This window comes from Myxocyprinus asiaticus, chromosome 15 (genome assembly GCF_019703515.2).
Source record: "Myxocyprinus asiaticus isolate MX2 ecotype Aquarium Trade chromosome 15, UBuf_Myxa_2, whole genome shotgun sequence".
Classification (NCBI taxonomy): Eukaryota; Metazoa; Chordata; class Actinopteri; order Cypriniformes; family Catostomidae; genus Myxocyprinus; species Myxocyprinus asiaticus.
The window spans coordinates 32,697,106-32,718,087 of record NC_059358.1 but is presented as its reverse complement, the minus strand read 5'-3'; the positions used below and the strand labels follow the sequence as shown (position 1 = coordinate 32,718,087).

The 20,982-nt window shown below is 35.6% G+C and overlaps 2 protein-coding genes across 3 annotated transcripts in view; both read right to left on the bottom strand.

Moving 5' to 3' along the window:
- Positions 1-1,087: 1,087 nt before the first annotated feature.
- On the bottom strand, positions 1,088-2,695 carry LOC127453026 (mpv17-like protein). Its single transcript, XM_051719013.1, has 5 exons — positions 2,643-2,695; positions 1,967-2,479; positions 1,694-1,764; positions 1,563-1,592; positions 1,088-1,455 (listed from the first exon to the last, which is right to left on the bottom strand). Exons 2-5 carry the CDS (start codon positions 2,469-2,471, stop codon positions 1,345-1,347), a joined length of 717 nt encoding a protein of 238 aa, XP_051574973.1. The 5' UTR covers positions 2,472-2,479; positions 2,643-2,695; the 3' UTR covers positions 1,088-1,344.
- A 4,351-nt stretch (positions 2,696-7,046) lies between these two features.
- Positions 7,047-20,982, bottom strand: part of myh14 (myosin, heavy chain 14, non-muscle) — a 56,583-nt gene continuing 42,647 nt past the window's right edge. The window contains exons 37-44 of one of the 2 annotated variants that reach the window (XM_051718914.1): positions 19,075-19,203; positions 18,185-18,273; positions 16,790-16,913; positions 15,492-15,700; positions 14,921-15,029; positions 13,691-13,863; positions 13,406-13,432; positions 7,047-12,301 (exon numbers count right to left, since the gene is read on the bottom strand). In XM_051718914.1, the coding sequence (XP_051574874.1) occupies positions 12,112-12,301; positions 13,406-13,432; positions 13,691-13,863; positions 14,921-15,029; positions 15,492-15,700; positions 16,790-16,913; positions 18,185-18,273; positions 19,075-19,203 (1,050 nt within the window). In that variant the 3' untranslated portion in view covers positions 7,047-12,111. The remainder of the gene's footprint in view (positions 12,302-13,405; positions 13,433-13,690; positions 13,864-14,920; positions 15,030-15,491; positions 15,701-16,789; positions 16,914-18,184; positions 18,274-19,074; positions 19,204-20,982) is intronic. The other variant, XM_051718915.1, reaches the window with a different exon arrangement.

Below are 20,982 nucleotides of genomic sequence, written 5' to 3'. Positions count from 1 at the left end.
TTCATGACATTGGTGTTATCAAAGTTAAAAACGTGTATTTTGAAAATACAAAAAGTTGTGGTAAGGAAATTACAAGGTCAAAGTTCAGAGGAAGTAGAGGCTGCTCAAATGTGCATATATGTGATTTTTGTTAGGGGGACACTCTATTAGCAGAACATAAAATATATATATATATATATATATATATATATATATATATATATATATATATATATATATATATATATATATATATATATATATATATAAACATTTCCAACATTCTTTTGAATGTCCATGTACTAAAATAAAATATTTGATGCCATGAGTGTACCTTCATTTACTATTACTATTATTTTGAATGGCCATGGAAAATGAAGCAATGTGATAACAATTTTACCTGGTCGCAAAAAGTAGCCCAATAATTTACCTGATGAACTTTCACCTTTTGCTGACCCTTTATGCTTTGCAGAGCTAATGTGTGCTTCTAAATCACTTGCACCTTTATTGGCAACTGACACATAAGTGTCAGCTTTACATGTCATACATTCTGCTTCCCACAGATCTCGACCTGGACAAAAGCATGGGAATTTTTTGTGCAAATCTTGTGTAAATTTGCACTTTCATTTGGGCATTTTATCCACTCAGCTGTTATTTGCTGCTATTGTCAAGAGAGAGTTGCTTTGCGCGTTCAAGAGAGATTGACAGGCAGGAATTTGGCCAATAGTTGCTTCAAGCCTCTTATAATCGACCAATTGGTGTGCGAGAAGGCGGGACTTACAAAGACGGGTTAAAGCAATGCAAATATGCGTGCACACACAATGAAGTATCAGACCAGATGCACATCATAATGCAATGCCTATTAACTCTATTAACACTATTAATTACCATCTTAGAAAATAAATCTTTTAAGAGAATTTGGTGCCGTCATAAAAGATTTACTTTAGTACAGCAAGTAAAAGCTTTTTGTTTTTTGAGCCACCTCAGACTGAAATACACTTTCAAATGATTTTAAAAACCTAATAAGTCATGATGTTTTCACTCAAAAGAAAAAAAAACATTTCTGGAAGGTTACTTCTTAAATTAAAGTAAACAGATAAGGCATGAAAACTGAGTTATGGAATAAATGTATGTTTATTTTGTGGATGTAAAAATTTGCATCTTATTTATTCCAAAATGGAGACAAAGGAAAAAGGTTTGTTCAAATCTCTTAGAGCAGTTTGAAATATCAGCCAGCTCTGCTGCACATCTTATATGGAATATTTGTACATACACATCCATTTGTCCTTTTGCATATTTAGAAATTACCGTAGCAAGTCCATATTTATATTGACTTCTATGGCAAGCAGCTGTATAAAGCCTAACTCAGAGAATCCTCTGCTGCCTGAAATGACACAGGAAGACAGTCCAGGCAAGAGCGACTCCTCCAACATAGACCGTACGAGCCACTGGTGGGACCAGAGAGAAATTCACAGCCTGAGAGGTAAAAAATAAAAAATGGGAGAATATCAGGAAACATCTTAGAAACAGGTAGGCCTAATAGATGGATGGATGGACAGATGAATAGACTAATATGGCCCTACCTGCATTGTTGTCCAGTACACCACTCCAGTCTACCGGAGGGGGAAACAAAGACTAAATTAAGTAAATAATTTTAGACCTTTAATACACACACTAAAGTACTCAAATGGCTGTTGTTCTCTCCAGAACTTACCTTATAAGAAGTCCAGAATTTATTTCTCCAGTCTTCAAGGGGATCTTCTGCACCTTCCAATGTGCTCAGCCCTTTTTGATAAATGCTTTGTTAAAACAGTTGTTGCCATTCATTCATTGATCGATTGATTCATTTATTCGTTCGTTCATGCAGTCAGTCAGTCAATCAATCAGTCATACATGTACGTTTCTCTACTGATTTTAGTTATTAGTTATTCACTTCGTCGTGCACATCTAAAAATATGTTCATGGCTGCAGAAATCCTGATTCTCACCTATGTAGAAAGCACTTATTGTTGTGGGGGCTGCAATTAATTGGTCCAGAAACACTTTAAGCGATACTCTCTTGGTCCCTCCCCCTGGAAATATCCTCTCCAGTCCCCGTAGCCAATGGTAATTGAAGTTGGCATGGAAACAGAACCCAACCAGTGCCACCCGAGCAGTCTGGGCCCAGTCAATGCTGTGAAATTGTGAAACATGTTGTTCTGGAGCTAACGTTTCCTTTTCTTCCAAACCCTTTTTACTGCCTTCTGAGTCAATAATTTCTGTATTATACAGTGTCAGAGCATCTGTCTCTGCCTTTCCAGCCACAGTAAATCCCTCATTATATTTCTTGGATATATCCCGTCCCACCTCATCTTGCTTGTGCACAGTCCCTTTGCGCAGTGCTGTTCCCATCATGCTTTGCTGAATGAGGTCTGCTGTTGCAAACAGTGTTGTGTATCCCACCACATTGCAGATGTATGGATAGGATTTGAACATAGCCCAGGCTCTGTTCATGATGACTCCTGGACAGGGACGAGAAAGCAAATTTTATTATAATGAAGTATGTACATTGGTATGGCCTGATGTTGACAAATGTCAATCAAAGTGTATATATAAAATATATATTATACTGTATATTTTCACTAATCTTTAGTTTATAAGAGTGCAAAGAAAAACTTAACTCACCATGTAGGCTTAACTCACCATGTAGCTGTCCTGTTTTACATGTGACTGACAAATCACAAGGTTCACTCCCATGGATTGATTCTTGAAAAAATAAATAAGGATGATTGGTCAAACATAGACCAATCAGAACCATTTGTTCTGTGGTACAAAGTTCTTTGGAGCAAGAATGAATGTTTATGATAGCGTTTATCAGTCAATACAAGAACATGAGAAAAGAACACATGGTTAGAACATGAGAATATATGAGGTCATGTATAAGTTAGGGAAAAGGAAAATATGTGCTTGGCTAATAAAGGGATCCAAGAAGATTCTGCTGTACTCCAAAATATTTCAGTCCCAATTGAAATGCAGCTTTTTGTTGAAATCCATTCACAAGACAATCAAATATAATGCACAAATAAGAAATGTGTATTCCTGACAGATATATATTGTACAACATATTTGAAATATTGCCCAAACATGAAGTATGAGGCTCAAAGATTATAAACTCAAGAGAATAAGATAGAGTTGTATTTGCTAGCATGCTCTTGAACTTACTCACACATCCACACAATCTAATATTGGGCTGCAAGTAGAGGTTCTTCAAAACCCAAGGAAACATGATCTGCAATGACAGGGACATGTGTGTAGCTGCACTAAATATAGTGAGGACTCTTCTCTCCATGCCTCACAGCTTATGTTACCACTGTGCTTTAATGATAATAGACCAATGGTAATTAATATTCCCAATGAATTTCAATACAAATTCAAACAAGTGGCAGTTTAAAACTTATAATGTTTCAAAATGTAGTTTAAATAGATGCATAATTGTATGTGATATTGATGTTATAGTATAGTATGTAAACTATATGTGGCATTGGATTTGTACAGCGTTGGTTTGAACACCTAGTTCAAAACCCCCTTAAATTAGAATATTTTTTCTCATTTCTATCTTTTCTAATCACATCCTCCAAACTAAAATGTCAATGTCATCATATTTTTGCTACATTCAGGCAAGAAACTAATGAAAGATATACAGTATAATGAAAGAATATAATGAAAGTGGATTTTAATTAACAGGTTGAACTGTGTTCTCAGAATAAGAGTATTGTTCATAAATGTCTAGTTGGGGCAAAATGTCACGTGTTTTAAATGTTAAAAACAATTATTTGATATTTTTGTTGTTTCATTACATGTCATGTCTCGAAGATTTATCACACTAAAATCATGTTAACATTTATATTTTTACATCTTGTGGCTATACTTTTGAAAGAGTGAGTATTTTAGCGTTTACAGATTGGCCCCACTCACTTCCATTGTAAGTACCTCACTGTAACCCAGATTTTTGCTTTTTTTAAAGAAAAGGAGGGACACATGAAAAGTATTTTTTTGTGGTAATCAACATTATGCTACAAATGCTGTTGATTAAGCTTAATTTGTACTGAACCTGTAATATTCCTTTAATATTTTTTCTTAACTTTCTTGTCTTTTTTTATAACTTTTTTTGTAGCCAGACAGAAATTGAAAAATGAATCTAACCTGAACTAGCCCTGGTCTCCCTGTATGTTTATACATACACCCACACACATGCTATACTACATCTAAAACAATTTTAAACAACATTTTGCAAATTCTTTTACATTTTAATATGCATGTTGATTTTGTGACCATATTATTTGAGAGACAACATGGAATATTGCACCATGCAGGACAATTAAAATGAACTAGTGAAGACAAAAGGGTGATTCATTTTTTTTTTTAAATTTAAGAGAAATGATACAGAGACACCACTTAAAATATACACTTTCCCTTATAGTTGAACATAAATATTAAACAAAAATCTTGGTGCTGATTAAAAAAATGTCAATGGACATGTAATGCGTCAACTATCCTTGTATTTTTCCCCCATTAAAGTCATTAACCATTTAAAGCTATAGTTCATATGCTCGTTGCTCTGAATCCCATTATGTCCTTTATTTCTGGACCATGTTCTATTATGTCGAATGTCCCCATAGATTTGTAAAAACAACACTTTGACGTCTGACGTCTGAAATGTAAAAGCAATTTATCTGTGGCAACCAGCAGAGCTCTCAGACAGGAGAATGTGTTAATGAGGATCAGAGATTAAAGAGATCAATTGAAGGCCCGTTCAGTGCTTAACTGGTGCGCTCTGTTTGCTAACACTTAACAAGCGCTGTTTTTGACAATGCACAAAGAGACCACACGGCCAGAACCAGTTGACTTCCAGGTAATTGCTTTTCTTTCTTGCTCTGAGGACTGCCTTTCTCTGTCCTCTTTAATGGTGCTGTCTTGCCACCCTTTATCGAAGAGGACAAAGAATCGGTCCTCCTGTGGCATCATCATTGAACCAATACCACCCTCCCCTGACTTATTCTTTCACTCTCTCTCTCTCTCTCTCTCTCTCTCTCTCTCTCTTTCTGTCAGTGAGGATGCATTTATATTCTTGTGTATGACAGGACACCTGTGCAAATCCTTCTGCTCCTTTCTGTGAGTCTTTTCAAAGTGGACTCTTTCTGAGTGGCAGAAAGTAAGTGAAGAGTAATAGTGTTTTCATTTAGAAAGCTGTAGAGATCTAAATCTTTATGTAATACCGAAACCTGTAGTGCTTCTAAGTGTCCTGCAAATACTGTATTTTTAATGTGTCATATTGATGGCTGTACTGCATCTGGTGTGATATAATTAATTTTTTACCAAACTCATATTTTTGTCTTGCTCTTATCTTATCCCCTAAGCTATGCGTCCATCCAGTATTTTGACCTTTGAACCGGAGTTTGAGCATGGAGTGCCATGGGGTCGTGATCTTTTTACTTTTGTGACCTCAGCAGCCGGTCACATGATGAGGACTTTGCAAAGACCACGCAAAAAAAAGCCATCAAAACGTCAAGTCAATCATCGCAGGTTTCTGCACAACATGATACAGAGGTAGGTTTTTAGATATATCCCATTGTCAAATCATGTACAGTTAAGGAGAAAGTTGAGAAGATTTGTAATTATTTTCTTCAATTAATAATAATTCACATACCTCTGCCTCCACACAGGAAATTTGCTGAAATAGAGGCAGCCAACCATCAGCTCGCCTCTGCTTTATTTACAACAGACAAATCACAAAATCATCTACCAGAAGAAGCATCTCAAATTGCAACAGAAATCACAGACAAATCACCCAGAGCTTCAAAAAAAGGTTAAAAAAAAGGTTAAAATATATATATATAATAAAAAAAATTTTTTAAGTATAAACCTCACCAAATTGTTTTACATTTCTGCTTAAAAGAAGAAAATCAATTTGCCAATGAGGAAAGAAAAATATGTCAAGATAGGTCTGTTCTCTGAAAACAAGTATTAATATTATTGATATTGTTTATTTAAATAAAACTGATGCCTTCAACGGAGTTAATAAGGTTAATGTGTATACCAATGTACTGATCATTGATCCATCTATTTTCTGCAGCTATTGACACTTTTATAAACGCTGACAAAACCAAAGCACATCTTGAACAACAAGAAGATGTGTGCGACCTCTGGACATTGGAAAGTCTTGTGGAGGCCCAAGTAACTGATAAAAGTTTCCTAAAGTGCACATCACAGAATTGTAGAGACTTAAATTTGAGAACTGAAAAAGACCACAAGTCTTTGAAAAATAGGAATCAACTGGAACACAACCCTGGAAGCTCAACGGACAAGGACAATGACTTCAGTTTTGAAAGGCAACCAGCATCCACTGATTCAGAAAGCTTAACACAGATGACCAGCAATCATATAGAAGACAGCGTGTCCACCTGGTTTGGAAGTATTGAAAGAATGAGAACAAATTCAAAACCATACACTACCAAATATTCTGACATGAAGCTCCACCACGCAGAGGTTGAAGATCCAGACCTGTCACCCCCTTCTCCAGTGATTTCACTATTGTCTTTGGATTCATGTGATTTTGAGGTTCAAATGCTCATAGATGCTGAACACAGTGCCCGAACACTAGACAGCACCATCGCAGAAGCTCTGCAAATGGATACAGTGGACAGCTTTGACCTACTAGATTGCTGTGAAAATCAAGATCTGAAGATCCATGTTCACAATGAAGAGGCTCAGAGCTGTGTAGAGCATGGCAACATATTTCCAAGCTCTCTTGAATCAGGATATGACATGGGCAACCTAACGAGTTCTGATGGTGGGACTAGCACACAAGAGTTTCAGAATTACTCACGAATTATTACATTTCTAGAAAACTCCATGTCCAGTTTGGACCAAAACGCTCAAGGATTCAGTGCTAATCTTCTCTACAATCAAGAGCCACTTGGGCGCAGTTTCCATCAGAATCAAATAAACTATTCTACGAGTAACAATAATATCCTAGAAGACCATTTTGATCAGCTTGAACCAAGCATGATGACAAATGGAAAGGAGGCTTGTTATTCAGCTACAGGTTTGTCTGTAAGCAGCCAAACTGTCTCAGATTGTATCATTTCAAGCCATTCTCTTGACCACCACATATTCCCAGAGCTTGAGAATCAGCTGGACTCCCAGTCAAAAAGGATTCTATTTGACACATACAAAAGCCATTCGCAAAGTCAAGAAACAGATCGGTTTCTTATGTTGCAAGAAACAGATATCAGAAATGCTGAAAAAAATATTGTACCGCTTGAGAATCGCAACAGGAGTGGATCAGGTCTCCAGTGCCCAGTAATGCATGGCTCTTGCCTTGAAGGCTTTTGTTACCATAAAGGAGAATTTTGTTCTTACTCTAAATTTAGGGGCAATCTGAGCAGGCACAACTTCGAGGGCGTGGCTAGATCTTTCCCTGCTACACTTCATATGATCCACCCCACTCTAATTCCAACTCCACCTCTAGATGATGATTGGTTGTTCAGTAATATTGTGGCAGATGAAGAGGTAAATAGCATGACTAACACATTTGTAAAGTAGGCTGCTGATAAATGAACAGTACTGTAATTGTTAACTGCATTCATGAATTTGATTATATTTGGGGTTGTTTAATTCTTATGCTAACTGAAAGACCATGATGTGATTTTATTAATAATTTCTGTGAAATTTTCTTGTCTGTGTTGTGAAATTAGTTTTTAATTAATGTTTAATTAAAGTTAAATGGAGTGTCTGCAATGAAAGGAAATGTATGAGTAAAGTTTTGTTACATAATATATTTCTGAATTTGAATATGCTCTGTGTTGAAGGTGAATAGTTGATAGTGTGTGCTTTTTCAAGTGATTAAAAATAAACCACAATGACTTCAAAACCAAAGGTATATTAAAATTCACCCCAGTCTCATTTTATCATTAAGTAAACCATAAGATCAAATAAACGACATGGTTAAAAATTCAAGTTCCACAGATGCAAAAAAGCACACAATCCTCTTCAGAAACAAACCTTAATTACATACAAGTATCTCCACTGGGTTTTTGATTCCTTTTCATACATGCTATAATCCACTTCTCTTACACTTGTTAAAAGCTGCATTAAAAAAGCACAGGCTAAGTATAACAAGGCTCATTAATTTAACTGGAATTTAGAATTCAGAGAAATATGAGTGGTTTCTGAATTTGAATGTTTTTCCAAATCTGAGCTTTGGAGATTTGAACAGCTCTGCAAATGCATCTATTAAATGTACAAATAAATTACAATGAAATGTCTGTGTACATTTGTCAGTGACAAAATGCAAAAAAAATAACAAACAAACAAACAAACAAAAAAAATAGCAGCAATGTTGAGTCGCTTTAAAGACAAACAGTCAGATAAATCAGAAAAATTATAGGCTGTTGTAATTTAGGAAAAATGTTCTAACATGGACAAAGAAGTAGAATCAAACGTCTTTTGTACAAGGCTCAGGAGATTCTGTTGGCTTCTTTATGCAATTCATTCAGATTTGTTTGTCTTTAACAGCATGGTTTCCTCCCTTTTAATCAACATTTTACAACTGCATAACATTGTCTTGATTTTAGAGTACGGCGAACAAAAACACACCAAATTTAAAACCAAAGATTATTAGTGCAAGTCAAACAATTCAAGTAAAGTAAAAGTAAAGTGCAATCTACATCGGTACAGTGGAATCTGATCATGTGATATGCAGCCCTGCTTATTGATTTATGTAGATGACAAAAACTGTGTCTGGACCAGAAAATACGTAATAACTGCAGTAATAACAGTGTAATAATAAACCTTTCAACACATCAGTAAATCAGTAAACCTTGTTAGAGAATAAGCACATTTTGTGCCTTAACAAGATGTCAACAAATACATTATTTGCTAAAACATTTTGAAGGTCAGTGGCACACTGAGCAGGCCAGACATTTCTTCTAATTCTAGAATGCTGGTACACAATTATTATTCACACTTTAACGCTGTTAAAAGTTCAAGAAAATGTATAATGTTAAAAACTAGCTTGTATGCCAGGAGCAATGTATCAAAATGATCAAATGATCAAGACAAAACTACACTGAAGAAAAACTTTCACTTGATGTGGCCAATAATTTGTTAATTAAAAGAAAACACTTCAGTATGCTGAATATTGTAAGCCAGATAATTACTCTCCTGTAACAACGGCTGAAATATCAAGCCTTGTGTTAACCATTCCACAACTCCTACTATTTTCTAAAATAATAATAATAATTGCCCAATTGCCATTTAAAATGCATTACATTACTCTCTGTATGAAAAAAGGATCAATGAGTAGGAAGTCTAAAGTTGTATTGTTTGTGTTTAGGGAGACGTACACTACCGGTGAAAAGTTTTGAAACACTCATTCTTTATTATAATTTTTTTCTTCGCATTTTAGAATAATAATAAAGTCATCAGAACTATGGAATAACATAAATGGAAATATGGGAATTATGTTGTGACTAAACAAAATATTAAAAAAATCAAAATTGTGTTATATTTTAGCATCTTGAAAGTAGTCACCCTTTGCCTAGAATTTGCAGACATGTACTCTTGACATTTTCTCAACCAACTTCTTGAGGTATCACCCTGGGATGCTTTTTAAACAGTATTGAAGGAGTTCCCGTCTATGTTGGGCACTTATTGGCTGCTTTTCTTTATTATTTGGTCCAAGTCATCAATTTAAAAAACAAAAAAAATTTTTAATTACATTTTAGATTTATAATGAAATAAATTAATATGGTGGCACAATTATATTTTGTCTACAAAACTAATTTCAAACATTTAATCATACGCCTTCAGATCAAAAGATTTTTAAGATCATGAGAAACATTTCAGTCAAGTGTTTCAAAATTTTTGACCAGTAGTGTAAATATGCAATATATATATCAGATTTCAACCCTCCTAGTTCTTTAATTCATTCAATGGTTTTCAATGGACTCCATTGTAATTTTTTGCAGGTACTGTATGTCCTCCTTTCTGAGCCTAAACTACAGGCACTGTATGCATACAACTAAAATAATGTGCCTTTAGTCATCTCTTTGCCCTAGATTGTGTTCAACATAAAAGCTTTGTTCCGTAAATACAGTATTTACCACATTCCAAAAAAAGAAAATAGAAAACAATATCATTTTTATAAAAACAATGTTACATTGATATTGTTTAGATAATTAAGGAGTAAAGTAACTAGCAGCCTCCAACCCCAGGGAAAAACATGTAATAAGAATCATACTGTATGTCCATGTCTTTCACACCATGACAAAGAAACTCCTTGAAATCTCAATACAGATTTCTTACTCTATACTTTTGTGTCCATTGTCTCAAAACGGTCTCTAAAGCATTTACAGATGTGTGATTTTCAGCAGATGCAGCTTCTGGTTAGATTTCTGTCCAGTGTTCTTGACTAAAACTATACCCTGTTAAGGTATAAACCCATCCTTACCCTTTGTATTGCCTTTAACTTAGTCCTGTTTTCAACAAAATTGCAAACTATACAACAAACATGACATGTCTATGTGCAGACACAAAAAGAATACAAAACAAAATAAATAGACTGCATACTGGAATTTTCTTATTTGATTACAATTACAACAAGTCAGTAGTCTGAAACTGGAGCCGGTGTGTTAAAACATAAATTAAGAAATCCTAACTACTTATATTTCACTATACCAACAAAAGCCTAGCTATCTAGGTAACTATCGAAGCACAGTATCTAAGAAGGTAAGGATACCCTAAACTTAATGAGAAGTTGAGTGGAATACTACTAATTCTTTGATGAGATTATATAGCAGGAAAATTAAAAATATCTAAGAATTATTACTGCTAAATCTACATGGAAGTGAAATCTGTCAGCACTGGCTGCTTTTCTTTGTTTTCTGCTTAAAATCCAGGATTTGTTTGTGTACCATAGTATGGTTTACCTTTTATTTATATTTTAGTTTCTATATGCCAATTCTTTTCTTATGACCTTTGATATCAGTTTATGGCTAAGATATAAAAGCTAGCATGTTTGGCTCAAATTTGTTACATACTCATCTAATAGAAAGCATTTCTGATAACACTTTACAAAGAGGTTTGGTCCATTTGTTAACAACATTAGTTAACAAGAACTAATAATGAACAATACTTTTTCAGCATTTATTAATCTTAGTAAATGTTCATTTCAACATATATAGGCCTACATTTTTTAAATCAAACGTTGTATTTGTTAACATTAGTTAAATCACTAACTAACTAACAATGAACAATTGTATTTTTATTAACTAACAAAAGCTGTAAAAAAAATATATTGTTCATTGTTAGTTCATGATCCCTAAACCATTAACTAATGCTAACGAATAGAACCTTATTGTAAAGTGTTACCGCATTTCTCTCTTTCTCATTTATGTTTTATACAATCATAGCTTGGTGCATTAGCATCAGCTTTGCCAATTCATGTTTGATGAAAAGTAATGTTCTATTAATCTGAATCTGCTATCACTGCTAAAAATTTTAAACAAAGATTTTTTTTTAAATACCAGAGATACTCTTGTACCTGTTCAATTCTCAGTTTCTTGAAACATGACTTTAGGAGTGAGAGAGAGAAAGGTTCTCGGTGCTTTGAAGGTTCAATGGCTTATGCTAGCAAAGCTGATGAATTTGACCTGATGGCCTTTTCCATTTGATTGCCATCAACATGCAAATTTTCCTTAAATAAATGGCTTATGATTAATTGATCGAGAGCTTAATGTGGCCATCGCAATTGCGCCACAACAAGCCTGATATATATACTGCACTGATATGAGGCTCAGCCAATATACAGTACAGTAGTGTTTTTTTTCTCCCCCACTTAAAACAAAAACCACAGTGTTTACTCACTGCTTGGTTGGTTTAAAAAGTAAGAGTACTGAATCTGATTTTCTCCATCTTGCATGCTAATTCTTCTGTTCATAATACATTGATAAATCACTAACTAGTTTCATTAACTAGTTTTCTGTGTTCTAGTTCTGTTGTTGTCTGTGACTGCACGGATGTTCTGCAGCATTGAGTGTACGATTGCAAAGCTATGCGATTAAATCTGTCCATCTTTCACACTCTCCCCTTCTTATTCAGCATCTGTAAGACTGTAGGGGGGCGGGGGGCCCAGGGCGTTGTCTGAGGTTGTGGGGGTCCCCGGTGGGCCGCTGGACGGGGTGGGAGAAGCACCTGGATCCTCCGAATCAGAGTTCTCCTGAGAGAGATCATCCACCAGAGCCCTGCGGCCAGCACGCATGGAAATAGGCAGTGGAGCTCGCCTAAGAATGGGAAAGTAATAGAGAATGTATTGATATGCGATTTTACACAACATACATAAAATATACATACAAAGTTGGGTCCCAAAATCTAAGATCACATTGAAAATCTGGGATTTTTTTATTTAAACCTGAAAATTAACACAATTTTAGGATTTTGAAAAATGTCAAACATTGAAAAGTTATGATGTAAAATAAAGATTCTGCATTACTTCTAGGTCACTTATCAAATGCAAGCAAATTTGTGACATTTGAAAGGGATAGTTACTCAAAAATGACAATTCTATCATAATTTACTCACCCCCATGTTGCTCCAAACCCGAATGCATTTCTTTCTTCTGCAGAACACAAAAGAAGTCCAATTTTGATTTTGCACCCCACTGACTTTCATTGTATGGACAAAAACATTCTTCAAAATAACTTCTTTTGTGTTCCACAGAAGAAAGAAATGCATACAGGTTTGGAGCAACATGAGGGTAAATAAATTATGATAGAATTTTAATTTTTGGGTGAACTATTCCTTTAACTTCTTTGTACAAAAGGACAGAGTTCCTTGCTTCCACTGAAGCACACGAGATGCTATTTGAAACAATATCAAATCATGCTAGATAGCATGAATCACCAGGTTTTACACAAACTTGTGGAGTCCACGCCAGCTCCAGTGCATGCTGTTATTAAAGCAAATGGGGAGCATATAATTTATTTTTTCACTAAATTGTTATGTTGATAGTATAAGTTAGAATTATTATTATAATTTTTTTTATTAAATTAGAAAAATGCAAAACAGAAGTATTTTCACTAGTGGTCTCAAGACTTATGGACCCCACTGTATATACTGTATTTATGAACTGGAAGAAAGAGGAAACTGAAGGAGAAAAAACTGTGATTGGTGGAACAGAGAAACTGTCAATCACATTACACTGTCAATAAACACGAGATAATCAAAATCGAATCTTGATTACATAAACCACCTGCAAAGAACAAAGAAACAGTTTCTAATCTCCCAGGGCACCTCTACACACCACCAGAATCAAAAGAGGACGGGAATTGCTTAGAGAGGACCACACAACACACAGTCTGAGCCCTTTATACACATGAAACACCTACTGTTCTGACTTCTGCCGTTCTGTGGCGCTGAATGGGTGTAGGAGACAAACAAACAAACAAGGATGCACATACAATCAGACGCATTAGAAGAGTCAATGGGTGAATGAAACATGCACTTACAATTCAAGAAATGGATTGTTCATTTTGCAAATGTATTTATGCATAAGCAATTAGATAACAGAAAACAAATGAATGCGTGGCTCTCACTCACTGTGAATCCTGATAAACAAAAAGGCAAACTACATAAAACAGTCATAACCAGCTCACACTTTTCTGTACATTTACCTGAGTTGTGAGCGTAGAGTGTTGAGCTCGCGGTTCATGCTTTGCATACTGTCACTCATTTCCTCCAGTTCTCGCTGTAGTTTCCTGCGCTGAGCGTTGGAGCGAGAGTTCTCCTCCTCCACCTCCTCTAACTGCCTCTTCAGTTGACGGAGGCGACCCATAGACTTATCCAACTACAGACAAAGATTTAAAAAGCTGTTTTTAATTGGTGAAATTCTGGTAAAGTACTACACTACCCGCAATCCTGAAGTCGCTGTTACAGTGGAAATGGGAACAGGGAATGTGTGCAACTTTGCTCCCAATCATGGCCAACCAATCACAATGGATTATTTAAAAATATCACGGAGAAGTCAGCGTGAGTACAACAGCAATTCAAGTTTTCTACATTCTTGCAAAAAAAAATAAAAAAATTTCGGGTTCAAGACAAGTTAAGCTCAGTCTACAGCATTTGTGGCATAATGTTGATTACCACAAAAATTAATTTAGACTCATCCCTCCTTTTCTTTAAAAAGCAAAAAGGGAGGTTACAATGAGGCACTTACAATGAAAGTGAATTTGGCAAATTTTTCAAAGGTTTAAAGGCAGAAATGTGAAGCTTGTAATTTTATAAAAGCACACATTAATTCTTCTGTTAAAACTCGTAATATTTGAGATGTGAAGTTGTTAAAATCTTAGTTTTAGGGTTTTTGGGATTATACTATTAAGTCGTAATTTTTATGGTCATTTAGGGCTTTAGGGTTTATGGCACTAGGTTCTCATGGCAACAAAATTGCCTATATCTTTACACAGAAAAGGTTAGTAAGTGATTTTATCACACTAAAATCAGTTTAACATGCATATTGTATATGTCTTGTGGCTATACTTTTGATACAGTGAGTATTTTAATGTTTACAGATTCGCACCATTCGCTTCCATTGTAAGTGCCTCACTGGAACCCACATTTTTGCTTTTTTAAAGAAAAGGAGGGACTAGTCGAAATTAATTTTTTGTGGTAATAATCATTATGATTTCAAATCAAATGTTATGATGTGATTAATCTCAAAGCTGGTAGATTCGGTTCAAATTTTGGAAATCTTTATTGATGAACTGCTTAAGGGGAAATGCTTTACTGAATTACTTTTGGAGAGAGTGAATGGGAAATATAGTTCCAAAACCTAGGATGATGACTGTTGAGCTTTATAGATCAAGAAGCATTGGAGATGTTGAAGGATGAGGGATGTGGAGGAGTACCTGCTCTCGGTACTGATCTGCGTGTCTCCGTTCATCTTCCACCTGCATCAAAACCTCTTTCAGTTTCTTTTCTGTTTTCCTCACCAGTTTACTGGCTACGGTGCGCTCTCTGTGGAGGGACAGAGGGGAGATGGTGAGATCAGACTCAAGAGATATGGTGGATCTTCACAGTGAATGTAGAATCTTAATATTGATGTCTTATAACAACGGTCTCTGGAATGCTTGGTTAATTGGTCATTCTGCGTTTAATTATTTTTGTATAATGACTGCTAAACTCTTCAACTGATCCTTACCCCAGAAAACTGATTTTCATCCAAAGCTTTGCTAGTTTCATGTTTCCAATATCACTCTTCAGTTTCTTTCTTCTCACAAAATAAAATAATTTATATTCAAGTCAATATTTCACGCCAATGTGTACAAAAGTTGGATAATCTACAGCCAGCTGTTTATTATTACAAAACAAACTCCTTCTGATAATGACTAGCTGACTTTACATTAACCCTTACATGTTATCCATCCATTTGAACTGAGTTGTTTTTCTTCAGCAACCCCCACTCTCCCTGTGTCTTACTGTCTCTCTTGCTCCAGTTGTTCCTCCATAGATTCTATCTTGGCTTCCAGAGCGGCAACGCTGAGCCGATGTTTGCCCTTCACAGCCCCCTCCAGCTCGCTGAGACGAGTTTTCAGCTCTTTATTCTGCCTCTCAAGGCTCTCACGTGCGCTCTCGCTCTTCTGTGCCAGTGTCTTCTCGCCTGACAACTGGACTGTGAGTGTCTCAACCTAACCGAAAGAGAGAAATAGACAGGGTGCTCTATTGATGTATCTGTGAGTAGGATAGTATACAAGCGCATGTATACTATCAAAACTCATATTTGAGCAGCACACTCTGTGTACTGCGTATATCTGTGTCTGTGTATATATTTATTAGAGTATTCTTAATGTTTATTAAAGGAATAGTTCACCCAAAAATGAAAATTCTCTCATCGTTTACTCACCCTTATGCCATCCCAGATGTGTTTGACTTTCTTTCGTCTGCTGAACACAAATGAAGATTTTTAGAAGACTATCTCAGCTCTGTAGGTCCTCAAAATGCAAGTGAATGGTGGCCAGAACTTTAAATATTCAAAACCATAAAAGTAAAATCCATAAGCAGCATAAAAGTAATCCATAAGACTCCAGTGTTTAAATCCATGTCTTTTCAATAGCAATATGATAAGTGTGGGTGAGAAACAGATCAATATTTAAGGCCTTTTTTACTATAAATCTCCACTTTTGACCAGCACCGACGACTAGGTGGCGATATGAAGTGAAAGTGGAGAGTTATAGTAAAAAAGGACTATAATATTGATCTGTTTCTCACCCACATATATTATATAACCTCAGAGGACATGGATGTAACCACTGGAGTCATATGGATTACTTTTATGCTGCCTTAATATGCTTTTCGGAGCTTCAAGTTTTTGGTCCCCATTCACTTTGTATGGACCATTGTATGGACCCACAGAAGTGAGATATTCTTCTAAACATATTTGTTTGTGTTCAGAAGAAGAAGAAAGTCATACACATCTGGGATGGCATGAGGGTGAGTACATAATGAGAGAATTTTCATTTTTGGGTGAACTATCCCTTTAATGTCTTGTTGAATGTTTTTTTCTGTCTTTGTATTTTATTGTACATTATTATTTGTATTTCAATTACTGGCACATTATTTTCCTGTCACCATTTTTTGTATGTAAAACCATTATCACAATCAACAATCAATAAAGTACTTGTGTTTAAAGTAAAAAATAGTACAGTGTGTGTGTGTATGTGTGTTTGTGTGTGTGTGTGTGTGTGTGTGTGTGTGTGTGTGCGTGCTGTTATATGTACCTGTAAGGTGCTCTTCCTCTGTCTCTCGACAAGTAGTTCAGCATTAATCTGTTCCTCCTCTAATTCTTCCTCCAGCTGAGTGATTCTGGCCTCCAGACGCCGTTTCTCCTCAAACAGGGCAGATCTGCAGGGGAAAAAACATGGTAAAGTTTGAATTTCATATTGACTGACTCTATTAACTCCCTTCTTAAGTCTAAATGTCATCAGTGCACAATTAGTATAAAAATAATTTCACAATTTTTCATCACAATACAAACTTCCTCTGACACAAACAATTCCACATGGGCAGGCAAAAATAATGTAAACTACCATAGACAAGGTTTGGCTATATAACTAAAAATAATCAAATAAAAATAATATTATTTAATTTTTTAGCCTTTTAATGATATTCGACATCTTGTTTTTTTTTTTGTATTTGCTCTGAAATGGCTTAAAATGGTGATTTTTATATTTAATATTATTACATTTACATTTAGTCTTTCAAAGTGAGTTTCAAAATGAGGAACATAAGCAATTTAATTATAAATTATATATATTTATAATACTTCCATATATTTATATACTGTACTTTCATCTATATTATAAATAAAATTATATTATAAATACAATAAATTATAAATATATACATAAATATAATAGAATATATATATATATATATATATATATATATATATATATATATATATATATATATATATATATATAATTTATTTATTTATTTTTTTCGTTTATTTGCACCAATACAGCAGTAAATAGTAATATTTACCTACATTTATATTTTTTCTAAAACAAATTAATACATGAAAAATGCCACATGGGAACTTCTCTGAGCATTTTGAGTGATGACGCAAACAAATTGTTGAATCAGAGTTTTGATTAAATTTACTGAAATGGACAGTTTGAACTGATTCACAGAAATGAATCAAACTTACCAACTCTAACGCAGTTTTTTTCTACTGAAGTTTAAATCAGAGATGTTATTAAAACATCTCTGTCTTAATGCTTTAATACTTACAAATCACGAATGATACAATCTTTAGGAAACTTAATAGCAAAATAAAAGCCATTTTAAAATTATCACAATATATGAGATGTTCTTGTTTTATATTGTCAGCAAAGTCTTTGGAAATATAGCGTGACTACTCAATATATCGCAAATCCCTAATCATAGCCTAGCATGTTTCCAGCCAATTACATTCTGATGGACCCACCATTATTTCCAGCAGAATTTATGATTTAGTCGGAAATACATTATATTACGGATGTTAAATATGTTGTGAATTCTGGTTCAAAATGTGAATGCTTTCAAGCGTATATACACAAAGACCCATCCCCTTGCTCACTAACACAGAGTAGCTCTACAGGAGCATTAAACCTCAACACACAGATACTGACTTTCCACTTGAGCTGTTGACGATTTCATCCGCCATTTCATCTCGCTCCTGCTGAGCTTGCCTTCGTTGCCTCTCAGAAACAGCCAGTTCCTGTTAAAGAGGGTGAAAAAAAAAATAGATAAAAATAGGGCTGTTTAATAGAATTAATTACATGATGTTTAATCGCAATTAATCGCAAAAAAACAAAAATAACAATAATTCAATATATAATGATCAAATAATTACAAATATAATATATAACTGTATATTTAACTATTATAATTATAAATATAATATATATTACAAAATAATAATTCAGATAATTAAAATGCATTACTGTCACATCTAGATGTGTTCATGTTTTGTGCTTATGTCTTTTATTTTGAAAAGTAGTTCCATGTCATGTTATTTCCTGTTTCCATGTCAAGTCATGTGAGTCCTGTTTCCCTCAGGCTATAGTCTTGTTATTAGTTCTGTTATGTCATTGGTTCATGGTCATTGTCTTGTTTATCTTGTTTATAGTTCTGTTCATTGGTTGATGTTACCCGTGTCTATGTCTCATGTTTCCATTGTATCAGGGTCAGGTATTGTTTGAAGGTTTGTTTGTGTTGGCGTACTCAAGTCAAGTCAAGTCAAGTTAAGTCAAGTCTGTTTGTTTGGATTCATGTTTCTGGATTTAGCACGCTTCATCGTCATCGTCTGTTCCTGCCTGTCATTGCTTGCCAGCCTACATTACAATTACATTATTGTGGCAGACAAGTAAAGCATTGATAATACAAAAAGTGGCTTTAGAAGGCAATATATTTATTTCCATATTATTAATAATAAGCCTATCATTGGCCTACAGTGCACAGCAATCCAATTTGCAGTTTAATTTGTCAATCTGTCAGAGATATATTTATTGTAACTCACCTCTGTTAGCTGTAATAGTTCTGCCTCCAGTGTCTGCAGGCGTTTTTCGGTGTCCTTTGATTGGGAGACAATCTCTTCTCGAGCCAGTTTGGTCTCATCCAGCTCACGAAGAAGCTCCTTCAATTGAACCTGAAAACACACATGAGTCAGGGTGCGAATTACGGTGGTGGGGGGTTGGGTGGGTAAGACCCCCTAATCAAGGCTTGAACCTCCCCAAAGGATGTCAAAACAAGATGTTGGGGGGGTCGTAGAATGTACTCGTAATATGAAGCTTTATTTTTAAATATGTACATTTCTATAGCTCTGCTTGATTTTAAGTTGTAATCTAGGCCACCCCTAAAACGGACTATACCATTGACATTGCCTGAGCGGTCCAAGTAACCTAATGCTGATGATTCAAATGTATGAAGTAAGATGTCTGCTGAAATTACGGAAAATAACCACAAAACTAACAACAAAGCTGAAATAAATGTTTGCGTTTTACCTGACAGTCAGACACACTTGGAAGTTGCGTTCGTTACTATAGCAACAATAATAGGTTGTGGGTGCGTTTTCTCAGAATCATCATTGGCCGGTAGAAAAAAAAAAGAAAACTGTAGTGCTTGATTTTAAATGAAAATAAGATAAATGTTCTCATGTCAGATAGAATAACACTATTAAGAATAATGAATAAATAAAATCAACTAATTTTTTGTTTTAAATATCCTGATGGCAGTGTAGGAAACAAATATGCATTGTTTGAACCAAGAAAAAGTTCAATTAAGCCCTATATTGATAGCAAATTATAGCAACACGGAGTGATTTATAAGCAACAAATAAATAAATCCTTCCTTTTGTATTGAGATTTCAATCACCAGTGAAGACCACAAGAGCCAGAGAAACAGAACAAAGAGGGAAGTTTTTCACTATTTAGTGAAGAAAAGTTAGTTTAGGAGTAGTTGAGAAAGTGCATGATAATATTTACATTTAGGTAGTCTATCCATGGAAGTATCATTTGATAAATTTTTTTATAAATATATCGGTAACTCGTTACAATAAGGTTGTGTCTTGTGTATACATTAACATTCCTGTGTCTTGTCATTTAAACTGCAGCAGCTTAAATATACGCTATTGGAGCTGGAATTACCGTGGCTGCTGGCACCAGACTTGCCCTCAAATGGGTCCTCACCCATGGGTTTAGGATAGGCTCATTCCAATTACAGGACCTCGAAAGAGACCTGTATTGTTATTTTTCGTCACTACCTCCCCGAGTCGGGAGTGGGTAATTTGCGCGCCTGCTGCCTTCCTTGGATGTGGTAGCCATTTCTCAGGCTCCCTCTCCGGAATCGAACCCAGATTCCCCGTTACCCGTGGTCACCATGGTAGGCGCCTAAAGTACTATCGAAAGTTGGCCCGAAGTTATCTACAGTCACCAAAGCGGCCAGGGCGGACAAGAGGCCTGTCACGGATGGGTGTGGGGTCTAATAAATACACGCAACCCTCCCGACCCCCGGAGGTCAGCGCTCATTTGCATGTATTAGCTCTGGAATTGCCACAGTTATCCAAGTACGTGGGGAGCGTTCAAAGGAACCATAACTTATTTAATGAGCCATTCGCAGTTTCACTTGTGCACTTAGACCTGCGTGGCTTTATCTTTAAGACAAGCATATGTTACTGGATCAACCAGGTAGCCAACGTGACTGGCGAATGTGCTCTGGGGTCCTACACCCGGGTCTCGCAATGCGGACCGTCCTCTGGCTGTTGCGGGGGTATGGCCCTCGAGCCATGTAACCGGGAAAGGTGCGTTTCTCAAGGCCGGCGCCCCCAGAGCACCCTCGCGGCTCCCGCTGCAGCCGCTGTGCTTGTGCCTTCGAGGTAGACCGGCCATCTGAGTCTCCCAAGGAGAGGGTTCAGGGCGCTCCGACAAGG

Bases quoted from the DNA above. Each gene is read 5' to 3' on its own strand.
- LOC127453026 (XM_051719013.1), bottom strand. From the start codon at position 2,471: ATGAACAGAGCCTGGGCTATGTTCAAATCCTATCCATACATCTGCAAT. The intron at 1,765-1,966 runs GTGAGAATCAGG...TTTATCAAAAAG, and splicing joins AATAAGTGCTTTCTACATAG to GGCTGAGCACATTGGAAGGT. The intron at 1,456-1,562 runs GTAGGGCCATAT...TTTACCTCTCAG, and splicing joins TGTACTGGACAACAATGCAG to GCTGTGAATTTCTCTCTGGT.